The sequence below is a fragment of the Puccinia triticina genome, chromosome 4A (assembly GCF_026914185.1).
Source record: "Puccinia triticina chromosome 4A, complete sequence".
In the NCBI taxonomy this organism is placed as follows: domain Eukaryota; kingdom Fungi; phylum Basidiomycota; class Pucciniomycetes; order Pucciniales; family Pucciniaceae; genus Puccinia; species Puccinia triticina.
The window spans coordinates 7695434-7709800 of NC_070561.1; the positions used below are offsets into that span (position 1 = coordinate 7695434).

The 14367-nt window shown below is 48.7% G+C and overlaps 2 protein-coding genes across 2 annotated transcripts; both read right to left on the reverse strand.

The window, feature by feature from the left end:
* Positions 1-3808: 3808 nt before the first annotated feature.
* PtA15_4A815 (uncharacterized protein) lies at positions 3809-5038 on the reverse strand (the record flags this gene model as incomplete). Its single annotated transcript, XM_053168738.1, has 1 exon — positions 3809-5038. One exon carries the CDS (start codon positions 5036-5038, stop codon positions 3809-3811), a length of 1230 nt encoding a protein of 409 aa, XP_053019917.1.
* A 3811-nt stretch (positions 5039-8849) lies between these two features.
* On the reverse strand, positions 8850-11754 carry PtA15_4A816 (uncharacterized protein; the record flags this gene model as incomplete). The annotated part of the gene is made up of 10 exons (XM_053168739.1): positions 8850-8993; positions 9109-9283; positions 9376-9466; positions 9540-9675; positions 9741-9822; positions 9897-10070; positions 10159-10374; positions 10454-10609; positions 10679-10762; positions 10838-11754. 10 exons carry the CDS (start codon positions 11752-11754, stop codon positions 8850-8852), a joined length of 2175 nt encoding a protein of 724 aa, XP_053019918.1.
* Between the last annotated feature and the right edge of the window lie 2613 nt (positions 11755-14367).

Below are 14367 nucleotides of genomic sequence, written 5' to 3' on the forward strand. Positions count from 1 at the left end.
ACTTCATTTTGGCTCAGCTCCAAAGTTTATTTGCTGCAATAACGCCAAGGAATACACAGTCCAACCCTTGATAAATTACCTTGAATCCATCGGCAGCAATCTCATTTTTACCTCACCTTACACTCCGGAACAGAAAGGCGAAGCCGAACGACTCAACAGGACCCTTGGCAACATTGCTTGGTCGACGCTCGCCCACTCTGAATTGCCGTCGAAATTATGGTCTTATGCATACAGATGTGCATGCTTTCTCATTAACCGGATATCAAACCAGCGCTGCAAAACAACTCCCCTCGAATTGTGGTCTGGACGACAACCCGATGCTACAACTTTCTACCCATTTGGTGCTCGTGCAACGATACACATCCCAAAGGAACGGCGTCAAAAATTGGACCAACGGGGATGGACAGGATACCTGGTGGGATATCAAGATGATGAGCGCGGGTGGTTTTTTTGGAATCCTCTTTTGCAAAAGGTGGTCAATTCAGAGTGTGCCACGTGCCTTGATTTCCAAGGCAAACCCTTATTTCCGGTCCCTGCCACACTTGCTAACAATCCTAATGTTCGTAGAGTCTTGACACTTGGACAAGAACGGACCAAAGAAATTTGTGATGATCAAGACAACCAGGTGGAACATCTACAAGCCATCTCCGACGCAGACATACCGACAACATTAAAAGCCGCACTTAAAGCTCTGAACTCCGCCAAATGGCGCAAGGCGTACCTATCTGAGTGGGCTCAACTGGAAGAAATCAACACATTTGAGATAGAAGAAAAGGAAAAGAAACACTCAATTGGGACCCAATTTGTTTTCGACATCAAGCGGAATCCGGATGGTTCAATAAACAAACTGAAAGCGCTTTTTGTGGTGCGTGGGCTCAAACAGCGACTCGGAAGGGACGTGCGGTCAACATTTGCTCCAACGGCGTCGCTGTCCACTCTGTGTGTGCTACTCAATCTGGCGATCAGGAACAAATGGAACATTAACTCCTTTGACATCACCGGAGCTTTTGTTCACAGCCCTATTGACGAAACAATTTACGTTGACCCGCCAGTAGAGTTATTTCCAAACCTTGCGGGAAAAGTTCTTTGATTAAAAAAAGCGCTATACGGCACTCGACAAGCCAGCCGTTGCTGGTGGAAACACTTCAAAGGGTTGCTCCACGGTTGGGGTTTTGATTGTGATGAAGTGGAAGAATGTCTCTACAGGTACAAGAGAGGCGACTCGGTCATTATTGTGTGGATTCACGTCGACAATGGGATTGTCTTTGGGAATTGTCAGCAAGATATCAACTTATTCCGCGAGAAAATGGAAGGCAGTCTACGTGTGAAGTGGGATTCCAAGCCCAACAAACTAGTTGGCATTCGGCTAGAATATGAAGATGACTGTATTTTTCTAAGTCAACATTTACTCATCGACCAACTTGTCAATAAGTACCGGGACGAAGTTAATCCGAACTTGGTTCCCATGAACACTCCGTTACCTGGCGAGAATCTCACGACATCGTGGGGGGAACCGGTATCAGCTACATTGTTTCAGTCTCTCATAGGCTCAATCAACTACCTCGCCCTCGGAACTAGGCCCGACATAAGCTTTGCGGTAAACTATCTGGCTCGGTTCAGTTCTAATCCGAACGAGTCCCATTGGAATTCTCTGTCTCATCTAGTACAATACATACATACGACTCGGTCCAAGCGTCTCCGTTTAAACCCACTAGGCAACGACTTGACCACGTGGGTAGATGCGAACTGGGGCGGAGAATTCCAACGTTTGACTTCAGGCTTCATAATCACTCTTTTTGGTAGCCCTGTGGCTTGGGGTTCACAACGTCAAAAAGTGGTTGCGACATCAACTTGTGCGGCGGAATTTATATCACTAGGTTCATTGGTCAATTTTCTTCTGTTCCTCATTCCTATTATTAAATCACTCGACATAAATCCGACACTCAAAATCTTATGCAATAACCGTGCGGCGGTTCTGGTTTCTGACAATAATGCTTCCAAGGGACGTATGAAGAGCTTGGAACGTAATTTTTTCTTTGTCAATGATGCAGTCCGGGAACACAACATCCAACTCGAATGGGTATCAACATCGGAAAATTTGGCGGATTTCTTCACCAAAACACTCAGGGCGAATCTACATGCGACATCATTGGGCAAAATATTAGTATAACTACAACAATCTTAATTCCCTCATCTAGTTGTTATTTTTTCTTCTTCTCTTTCCTATATGTCATGTTTCTACTCTCTCTCAAAAAATCCCTCAACATTTCATGTTTTCCTCATTATTTTTTTCTTTCTTCTTCTCCTTATCAACTTTGTATTTAGAGGTGTGGAGTTTGAGGGGGGGTGTAGTGGTACGGGGTGTGCAAACTCCACATTTGGAGTGTGGAGAGTTCAAGAGGCGGGCGGGATGGAGCAATGGATACTCAAGGATTCTAGCTACAACAAAAAGGAAATACCAGTCTGGAAGGTTCTGGTCCAAAGCCATGGTACCGTGGGCTGCGGTTCGCGGGGTCGGGGTTTTACGTTCTTGGTTTTTGCCTCCATCCTCGCGAGTCGTGCTCACCAAACTCGCCTTTGTCGTAAATTTGGTCCATCTGCGGGGTCTTCGAGGCTTCTTTCCTTTTCTGCCACATTCTTAACGGCCAAAGCGAAGGCCGCGCTCCAATCTTTGAGCCAGTTCTGAGCGTCCTGTATCATCTGTCGCTCCTCTGGCGGACGATAATCAGGACTGGGCAGGAGTGAGTCCCGGTATTTGTTTAACACCGCCGAGGAGTTGACAAATTCGTCGGTCAGATCTAGAAACACATCGTCCACATTAAGTGGCCTGCCTGGAGTCAATCAATGCTGTAATGTCTTTTCTGTAGGGGTGCCGATGAGGTTTTTGATAACGGTGGTACAGTTGAGCAAGGCTGGCAGCTGAGTCGCCTCAATTTCCATTGATCCTTCATTGAAGATCAATAATGTACCATTGGTCGGCTTAAGGCTAGCAGTGCACTCAGATCTTCGTTTTGTGAGATGTAGCGCCGGAGGGAACGAAAGCTTTCTGTACTTGCCTGCGACTCAAGCGACTGTGCCCGACTGTTCATTGGCGCGAAGAGAAGGCAGTTATAACCGGAAAGCTGCTTTCTTATCACCATGTCCTTTTCCATCGCACCTCCCGCCCGTGAAATGAACATGTGAAAACATGCTCAAGATTACAAAAAAAAAACTAGCTGTGATAACTACAAGACATTTGATAAAGATATTGTTCCTACAGCGAGGGTCGTAAATACTAGAAGGGACGTTCAAGATGATAAATTTGCAAAATTGAAGCAAGCAACATATGTGATACCATCTGTCGCCTTGTGATCGAGGCTTGGTTGATCTAACTTTATCTTTGAGTTCAGTTTGCCAAAATATCCCCTCAATTAACACTCGGTAAATGTTCTGCATGTAACTTCTGCGGGAAAGAGCATTAATGTGGCACTTTGAAGTATGAACACTGCAAAAGCTCACTGAAGCTCTGCCGATTAAACGAAGACACAAATACATGAGGTTGGATATGCAGATGTGACCAAGTGCAAGAGAGAATGAAGGGCATTGGCTTAAACGAACAACAGAGGCGGCCTGGTAAACATGTGAAACAAAGTGACAAGCAACACGGGAATGTGACTACACATCTCATTCAACTTATCATCCCCAAGTGTACAACAGTTAAATAGTTCGTCAGGAAGTATCGGGATACACCGGCTGAGGTCATAGGTAATAAAATTTTTGAGTATATACATCACAATGAAAAGAAAGGATCAACAAGGTTGTGGAGGGCCTAAGGAGAAGCACCGTTCGATTGTCCATTCAGCGCGGCAGCGGCCTGACCTTCAGCTGCGGTGTTGGCTCCGGGAGAGGCTTTAGCAAGGCCGGCGGGAGCAGGAGCGCCACCTACAGTGCTAGCGGCCTGAGATCCGGCGAGTACGGGGGCACCAGCTGCAGAAGCGCTATCAGCCTGGGCTCCAACGGGGGTAGGGACACCAGCAAGAGAAACGTCATTCGCCTGAGCTCCAGCGGGGGTGGGAAGGCCAGCGGTGGGAGCACTACTGTTGGCCAATGCTCCGGGGGCAGTGGGGACGCCAGCTGCAGAGTCACTAGTGGACTGGGCTCCGGCGAGGGTGGGAGCGCCAGCTGCAGGAGCTGTACTGTTGGCAAGCGCTGCGGCGGGGGTGGGGACGCCAGATGAGGGTTCGCGGTCAGCCTGAGCTCCAGAGGCGGCTGCAGATGAGTACCCTTCCTTTTGAGGAGAACGGCTTGCTGGATCCTGTGCGGTACCATTCAGCGGGTTAATGCCGGCTTGAGATGGGTCGACGGGTGCCAATGAGTAACCCTGCTTGTCCGGGGCACGGCTGGTCGGGTCTTGAGCGGTGCCGTCCGGTTGATTGCCAGGAGCGGAGAGGGTAGGGTTGCTTCCGAAAGGCTGGCTTCCATTTACAGGGGCTTGGCTGGTCGAGTCTTGGACAGTGCCATTGGGCTGGCTACATTTGGGCGACTTGCGTGTTGGGTCTTGAAGTGTGCCATTCATGGGCTGGCCTGATGTCGGGTACTGGGCTGTTGGGTCTTGGACTGTGGCATTCAGGGGACCAGACGAGTAGGGCGCGTGTTGTGGCGACTTGCTTGCTGCGTCTTGCAGTGTGCCATTCATGGGCTGGCCATATGTTGGAGACTGGCTTGTTGGGTCTTGGACTGTAGCATTGGGGGGACCAGACGAGTAACCTTCGTGTTTTGGCAACTTGCTTTCTGCGTCTTGAACAGTACCGTTGGCCGGGGGCAGGTCATCAGGGCCTGCCGGGGTATCTTCAGGGTCGGATCCGGAATCCTTCTTGCTTCCGTAGCCTTCGTCGTCGCGTCTGTGAACCTCTTTGCCAATGGACCGGCGGGCCTTGCTCGTCAAATAAAGACCATCATTCACCGCCCGAGTGTCTAGGTTTGTCGGTGAGGCGGAGAAACCGTTGCTGAGCACGAGGACGCTGATAGCAACAATCAAGCTGACGTTCATCTGTAACATTATGGTCGAGTAACTGTTGTGTTCTGTGCAATCACTGTAATTCGTCAGCACGAAGTTCCAAACATAGCTTCAGAGAGTGGTAAAATGAGGGGGAAAAGTGGCAAGAACAAACAAAAGGTGAGCAGAGGTGACGCGGCCTTGCTAAAAGTGGGTTTGGGGTGGGCAGATGTGATTTGTATGAACAAAGACTGTCAAAGTCAGTGAGATTGAAGAGTTTGCCGAGCTTATTTCTGGAAGATCCCTTGTTTCGAGCCGACTTTGAAAGGTTCACGCTTAGTAAGAGGGGCAACAGACAATCCCAGTTGATGGCTAGCAAACAAACAAAAGATATTGACAATGAAGATAATCTAAGGAAAAACAGTACTGGACTGCAGAGATCTCGAAGAAATGTATGTACGAAGGATGCTGTGGATAGGGCTAGACAAACAAAGAGCCTTCCATTTTATAGTAGTACCAATGGCAGAGGTGTCTCGATCACTGGATCTGAGCCATTAGGGTACTAGCGGATGGCCAAGCTCATCTTAGTGCTCATCAAGCACTGATGAAGCCATGCCTACAGGCTACGGCCCGGTGATCTCTCCCACCCAAAGCGACAATGTTTTCCCGGTGCTACCTCGTGCTGGGGCTCAATGAGGTTGTACTCAGCTTTGTGTCGCTCCTTGGATGCAAGATGAGGGCTGACGATGTTGAATCCACGACGCACAACCTGGTGCAATTCGAGACTGCCAGCTACCAGGGTTACAGATGTTATTGCACAGAAGCTGCAATGTAAAGCGGGCGATGTTATCATGCCTGAGGACAATCCAATGATCATTCGTAGTGCTGTGTGAGGCCGTGGTAAAAATTGGGCAGGTCGGCCCGTGCCCCGCTGAGTCCGGGACTCGAGTGAGGCTTGGGGGGACAACCTCACCATGTGGGACGCTCCCTGAACGCAACAGATGTATTACCGAAGGCTAATGATTAGGCATGTTTTTTCTGACGTCCCGTTTCGCTTTAGCATTGGGCACCAAGCTTACAAGCTCCGTATTTTGAGCCTCAGAGGCTATATCGAACAAGGCAGCCAGTAAATTTCTGGAATGATCAAGTTGCAGTTCATCTATCTCTGTAGAAGTCAACACTGATCAGTGATCACCGCTGCGGGTCGTGAAAGCTGCTGCGGGGACACTGTGAATAAGCCCTTTCAACCCCTCCGCTAGTAAAGTATCGTGACACCTGCTTACACATTTCATTGAATATGAGTCTGACTTTACGCTTAAAAATGGAAAACATCTCTGAATGTGATGCTCCCAATAGATAGCTATCTCTTGGACTTGGATGAATGATAATGTGAAAATGCAGATTACAGGTCTCCTATTCTCTCGATGAACTTGAGCACTCAGGAAGCAAAGCGGCACACTTGCACAATGAAGCAGCTAAGAACCCCAGTTGCAAAAATCTCGAACAATCAAAGCTTTCAACATCTCAAAAAAAAGAGTATCTTGCTTCCATGAAAGCTTCAAATTTAAATTCAACCATAATTTCCTTAACAACTTGGTTTCCTCATATAGAGAGAGGTCTAGATGTTTGATTGGTTTACAGAAAATAGGGAATATTGGAGGCTTGGAATTTGGAAGTATAGTCTTTGGCAGGACTGAAGGTCTGGATAGCAGGATAGATTAGGAGATTACTGTATTGATTAGTTCAAGATAAGTGTTTTTTTTTTCTTTATTTAGAGCTTGAGCTTGAAGAATCTGATAACTTGAGATGCTGAAAAGGCTGCCTTGAATACCTGAGAGTCAAAGGATGGCAAAGTTCACATGCCTCTTGTCTTGATTTCTTTGGATCCGGTTCATTTTCTTAGCTGCCCCCAACATATCTTTTCTTGGTAAGTTGACGCCTTAGAAAGTTATTTGTTTGTTTTCAAAACATATGAGGGGTATTATATATTGAATGATTAATCCCATTTGTAAACTTAAGCGGTCACTGAGAGAGATTCCCTCAGAAGCACGGGGATGAAAATACTACATACACCATAATTGGGGGATGGGAACGTTCATAGGCCTCCTCGTGTCCTAATTTCTTTGGATCCGGCTCACTTTCTTCCAAGTCGCCACTGGCATCTCTTTTCTTGGTCCTGAGACGCCTTCAGAATTTATTTGTTTGTTTTCAAAACATATAAGGTGTAAGAGAATATATATCAAATGATCAATCCCATTTGGAAACTAAGAGGTCACTGAGTATTTTATTTCAAAAGCATGGATATGAAAGTACGACATACTCCATCATCATCGTGTGCTCGTGTGGCACACATAGCTCTTGCACGGGCGTTTTAGGACTGAGAATTCCACAAGTCTTGCAGTGTACAAACGTTACGGGATTCGGACAGTGATTTGAGCATCCCGGAAATGCACAAAGGGGCTTAATCCGTTCCATGAATAACACTGTTGTCGTGCACTTCTTCTTTGTATGAATATATACACCTGGGTTTGTTGAGCTTGGGGGCAGAGTAAAAATCAAGAGGAACATTTTGAAGAGCTTCATAATGTGTGTGTATTCTGTGATATCAAATTGTGAAGTATACCATCAATCAGAAAACACTTTCAAGAAGCAAATACTCTTGCCATATGATGCATTCCTTTTGCGTACTTACCTTAATAAAGAGCAGGAACTAAGGACTTGGATAGACTTCAAATGTCAACTTGTCAGCTAGGCTTGCGCAAACAATCTTCAGATGGGAAGCTTTCCTTGAAAAAGATGAGATGTGGTTGTAAAAGTTATTTAGATAAGTAGTTATTGAGTTATGTGCAATGATTACGGGTTCTACGGCGTTATTGAGGAGGGGGTAGCTACAGCGCTTGTCACAGTGGAGTCCTTTCTTTTAATTAGCGCTTTGAAAACGACCAGCATTGCCAAACGCTGTTGAGCCACTGTGGGTGATGGATATATGCGCTAGGAAGTTTATCGCTCATGACGATCTCGATTGAGGGAGTTAGAGCCCTCGAGACCTTATATAAATATGTATGTAATGGTCGAGTTTCCCCGCCGCGTTTGACTCATTTTGAAACTCTAACCACACTTGAACCAACGACCGACGTTAATGCTTAGTTTGCATCAACTCTTGAGTACATACTGTTAATCTGGGGTCGTTGTTGCGCTGAGCTAAGGCAAGCCCAGCTGTTTCATATAAAAAACAGCACTGCTGCAAGCTTGCTTACCCTTGGCTCAATGAACTGAGTTGGCAATAGATACCAACACGGTTGGCAGCGGCCAAAAACGTACAAGATCCTCAGGAGTGTGGAGGCAAACTTTGAAAGATGTCTGATGGACCATGCATCGGGGCTTTCTTTTCCATAATTCAGATAATAACGCAACTCTCTAAAACCCATCAACAGATCGAGACCGTGCACGCAGCGACCTAACTTCGTTTTTTTTCTCTTCACATTGAAACAGTCTGGTATGTGTCTTAGCGAGACTTGCCCCACACAAGCTCATGTACGCGACCCACGAACCCCGCGTTTTTCTTACGTCTCAGAAGCATGATTATTTATCCCGATACTCGGTAGAATCGTGGGTCACCTGCTCTCAACACACTAAAAGGAAAAATGGATAAGGGCCATCACATGTACTGAGATTTCAAGAGAGACAAAGACAATGAGTGGATGTGTGTGCCCTACAAAGCAGCTGTAGGCGCGAGAGATAGAGGGAATAATCTTTTGAGACCAAGATGAAAGGAGGACCATATTACTCCCTTCTCCACCACCCATAAAAAGGTGGTTTTTTCATATATCCCGCTCTGTTTTCTGTTTTTTTTTTTTTGGTGGGAGGGAAGAGTTTACTTTCCTCCATGAGCAGCGACGAGTGCATCAGATATAAAAGCGGCGGTGATTTGGCGGCCGCCGAACCAGCGATTATTGAGCCCAGTGATTGCCTTTTGGGCGGAAGGCACGGAATCGAAGGTGATATAGATATCGCCAGCCTTTCAAAGAGGACGACAGACCACCAGGAAAAAAAGTGCCAACGGGGAGGGGGGGATCAGCAGGCAAATCCGTGTGCACAGTCGACATGATGGAGAGAGGGGAGTGAAGACTGACGGTGGATTCTTTCTCGATCGCGATGGCCAAGACTGGCCCGTATTTCTCCTCGCATTCACCCTTGACATCGTCGCGGAGCTCGATGTCCCATCCTTGCTCGGTCTCTTCCTCCGGATTGAACATGTTTTTCAAGAGCACTGAGCGCGACGTAGCCGTGGGAATATTCGGGCGGAACCTGCGGATTGTAGCCAATCACCCCAAAACTGAGTTTTTTCTGCAACTCGAGACATGCGTGGAAAAGTAGATGGAATTTGAGGGATGACTCACATGTCGGTGACTGGGACATTGGTCGGCTGTTCTGTCCTCGCGAGCTTGTGCATCAACTCGACGCGGGAGATTTGATTCAAGTTACCACCAACTAAGGGATGAGAAGAGGCGGCATCAGCAGTGGGTAAAGCCAAGATCGAAAAAAGAGAGTATCAAAAACGTACTTGGGTCTTCCAAGCGCTCTTCGAAATTGCTAGGTGCAGGGGCGGCAAAGTTGCCTACCGCAGGGGTAACCATGGCTGGATTGGCTACACCGGGTGCGGTGGCATTCAGCAGGGCAGCTGGGGGCTGAGCTTTGATCTGAGTAATTAAAGTGGGCGTCAGCAATAACATCCGACATGCAAGGAAGTAATCCAGAAACGAACCTCAACTCGCAAGGCACGACCAGCCAACTGGAACCCATTCATTTTTTCGGTTGCATTTTTTGCATCATGCATGTTTTTGAACCTAGAAGCAAGGAATAAAAACAATAAGAGATCTCGCTCGACTGAGAGACGAGTGCTATTAATTTTGACACTTACTGAACAAAGGCATATCCTTTACTCTTGCCAGTGATCTGATCTCTGTGAAGGTCGACGTATTCGATATCACCAAAGGGTTGGAAGACCTGTCGAATATCGTCATCTGTAAGATTGAAATTCAGTGAGCCCACATAAAGTCTGGCGTAGCTGTTGGGATCGTTCGGACCCGGTCCCCTGTTGATATCACGAGCACACTCCATCTGAGCAAGATTTTTTTCTTCTTCTTCCAAGTGTAGATAGACGATCCAGATCTCAGACTCACCTGGCTTTGGGGGCAACGAAGGGCCGGAGAACAGGTGGGGCTGGAGCCGTGGCCACAAATCCAGGCGGCACATTGGGCTGAGTATTGGCCATGGCTTGACGGTTTTTTTCTGCTTCGGTATATTGGACCATGACTGGCAGACCAAGCAATTTAGTTCCAGTTAGTGCCAGTGCTTTCTGAACACTTTCCAATTCACGAAATTCTACGTATCCGACTCTAAGTGGAGATGTGTGCACAGAACTTGTGTGAGTCAAATGAATGGTTAGATTGATGGATAAAGCTGGATCTGACTGACCCTTTGGATCGACGGGAGATACGATCAGTGATCAATCTGGCATCGCGAACTTTCCCGGCCTGTTGCTCGAAGAATTGAAAGAGTTCGCGATCGCCCACACGAGCAGAAAGTTGAGAGACAAAAACAGAACGCATCTCATGTTCTTCCTCTGTTAGACTGGAGGGTGGTCGGATGGTATGTAGGAAGTTAGTGGTGATCTTGGCCATGCTGAGGGTAGTCACTCACTGAGGACTCGAGGACCTCCGTGGGGGTGAGCCAGTGGGCTCATAGGGCCGATAGCGAGGACTTCGGCGATCTGGGCGGCGACGTCTGAGAAGGATTGCGTGAGGAGTGAGTTAGCGGCAGGAATAAAGTGATGTATTTATTTCGTGGATATGAACCCACCTGTCTTCGCCCTCAGCCTCTTCAAATCTCCTCTGTCGCTCAGATTCTCTGTCATCCACATCCCGCGAGCGTGGCTCTTTAGATCGCTCCCTACTCCTGCTACGCTGCCTCTTGCGATGGCGGTCCCTGTCCTCGTCGAGGTCGCGGGACCGATGACTGCGTTTCGGGTCCCGCTCCCGCGCTCGATCTTTCTCTCGCTCCCTATCCCGCTCGCGGTCCCGTTCAGAGTCCCTATCTCCTCGCGAATCCCTATCTCCTCGTGAATCCCTATCTCCTCGCGAATCCCTATCTCCCCGCTCTCGGTGCCGGTCTCGGTTCCTGTCTCGCTCGCGGTCTCTGTCACGCCTATCACGCTCTCGGTGTCTGCTACGATCAGTATGGCTTCTTTCAGTGGTCTCACGAGAGCGAGAGCGGTGTTTCCTATGGCTCCGACTACTATGACTTCGGATATCTGAGTCCTTTCCAGGAGAGCGATCGGGCAGTTTCTTGGAGCGGTGGCTCCTCGGAGCGCTGCCTGTCTCGTTCTTCCCCTCGCCGTCTACCCCGTCGGCATGCCCAGTCGGAGTCCTGATCTCCTCGCTCTCGGCTCCGTTGTCGACCCCGGTCTTGGCCACGCTCTCGGTGTCGGCTGGGGCGGGCGCGGCTTCTTCCAGTGGTTTCATGAGGGCAAGTGTTTGGTTTTTTTCGGCTTGAGTGAGTTCGACTGACTGAGTCTTTCCGAGGATGTCGATGGGCTGTTTCCCGGAACGTTGACGGATGGAAGCAGAAAGTCGCCAGCCCCCCCTCCCCAGCGAACCACAGGGGGGGCTACGCAAGAGGGAGACCCCTCCCGCGGCAACAGGGGCTAGAGAAGGACCCCCTGGCCCCTGGATACGGTAGCAGCCGACAGGAGCCCTTCCAGCCTCGTACTGGCTCATGGCCAACCTTAACTCTGGCTGGCCAACCGGCGCCCCTGGATACCACCAACGGCGCCACTATGGCGCAGACTGCGGTCGTGGACTGGGGAGACAGCAGGCTGCGGTACAATTGAAATTGGCCTGATTTTGTGGCACAGCAACTTGTATGTGTGAAGAGATAACCCAACTTCACCAGGACCCCAGGGTCGGAATGTCTCCAGCTTCTGACGGCGTCCGTCTATATATGAGATCCCATGAGTCGGCTTCTGAGTGTCAGTTGCCACAACAAGAGTAACCGCGAAACATCATCTAACCGCACAAAGTTATAGTAAATCCATCACATCTTTTTGATCCAGTATTCTGCTAATGCCGAAGCTTCTCTTGGTAATCTTTGTTCACGTCGGAGTTGCCTTGGCCGACTACTCTATCTTTGAATGTGCACAAGGAAGGGGCTACTGTGCTGTCCTAGCCCCCTCTGCAACCAGGGCTAATCGTAAGTCTTCTCATGATCAAGACCAGAGAGAGCTCGAATGAGCTTATATTTCACCCATGTAATGTTATTTCTGACTCTGAATGATTATTATTGGCTTCCCGCTATACACTAGTGACTTACGTGGGCGTCCTCCCAGACCATCGTTTGACCTGTGCTTTTCATCAAGTAGGCGGAAATACCGTAGACAACTGGTGCTGCCTAAAGGATATGGGTGTCGGTGTATGTCATTCTATTCTTGGCTCCGATTTTAAACCGGCTGCAATGAGAAAAATCGCTGAATGTTAAAAAAATGCCTCTTGAACTTCAAATCCCTCTAGCCCCCGGTCACCGAGAGTACACCACACGTGGAAGTGACCCCTGCGGTAATGGAACAAGGACAATGTACTAAGCCTTTAAGTATCAATTACCCTTAAAATGTATTCGAAGATCTCTTGGACACTTGTAGCACCGCAACCAATCAATCACGCTAAATCATACCTGAGATGGCTTCCAGCTGGTTTGCATACCGGAATGTAGCAATATAGGAGCATCTCCACATTTTGATTGCAGCCTGGCTGTCACTGTCAGTAGTAATGATGATGCGTGCAAATTTTGTTGAAGACTGAGCCTCCCTGCCTATTTTGAGCCCTAGTCGGATGCCGACTAATTCACATTCGAAGTTCGACATTGCACCTGGGAGTCGGCCAGGAAAGCAAGTTTGGACCTGCCGCCATTTGCCGTGAGCGCCGCCGCTCTGGCTGCTAGTACGGACAGCGCAGCACCTCACAAACCCTCTGCGTATTTAAAGGAGCGCGCTGCGCAAGAGCACAAAGAATTGGGGGATGGCTTCTTCCCCTCGATATGGTATTCCCCCCGATGACCTGTCTGCGCCGGCCATCGAGGGGAGTCGGTACCCCCTCCAATGAGTCTGCAGCCATCGAGGGGAGGTGGTATTCCCCCCGGTGACCAGCCTGCGCGGGCCATTCTCTACATTACCGGTGTATGCCGGTCATCCAGGGAGGGTGGCGTTCTCCTTGATGCCCGGTGGGTCATCAAGAGGCGATTCCCTCGCAATGACCGGCACCGGTCATTGAAGTGCTAGGCGCAAATGGCGGGTACCCGGGTTCAGGGTACCCGCCCTTTTTTTTCTGCGAAAGGAGACACCCGCACCCGCACCCGGCACCCGCCAACGGGTACTAGGACTAGGGTTGAGAATTGGGCCGGCCCATACTAGCCCACTCGGTTTTTGTTTGGCCCCCACAAGGGTCCGAACTGTCCGAACATAATTGGATGGGCCAAGATCCGTGGGACTCTTGGAATGGCCCAACCCAAAACGGGTTGGGCTGGGCCGGGTTACTGATTTCATTGGGTCGGACTCGGACTCGGGTTAGACTCGGGTCAGACCCACAAACAAGCACTTGTAGTTGTGAGCTCAGCCAAGATCCAGGATTCCCACTTCGACTCAAGGCAAGTACCCCTTCACCTCCTGCCCTTCCAAAAAAAAAAACCCCCGTTATAGAAAGAGAGAAAGCAAGATCTGATGGTGGCTTTTCTCTCTCTCGATATATATTTGAGTTGCAGATGTTTTATTGCCTTTCCGAGTCTCACTATCACTTTATCTGACACCCGGATTAGCCTACCAGATCCGAGTCCCGACGCATGGCGAATTACCAGCCAAAGAAACCGAGCGTATGAAAAGTCTATAGCAAGTGTCCACTTGACGCGAAGCTTGTCCTTTGCAATGTGTGCCTCAGAGCGTTGTCATGTATGGTTTTTGAGAAACACACCAGCTTGTCGAGCGGCTACTCCCCCTGATATCACCTGCCACGACATCTTCCACTTCTCTGTGTCTCTTCAGTACATCGCGAGTGAGGACAACATCAAATCAACCAAGCCATCATTCTGTGGATGTCTTCGGATCTAATCAGGTCTCTGCCGAAGAATGTAAATACATACAAATAAAAAACAAAATTTCACAAAGAAGGATTGGTTGAACAAAAACCAGAAAATGCTTGGAATACAATGAACTCAATCCTCCTCACTGAGAATATCAACAATATTTGCTGTGTTGGACTTGTGTCTCAACCAGTCTTGGGCACAGATCAAGGCTTCAACCATGGTTATATGAAGCTGACTTCTATACTCATCCAGAATGTGACCAC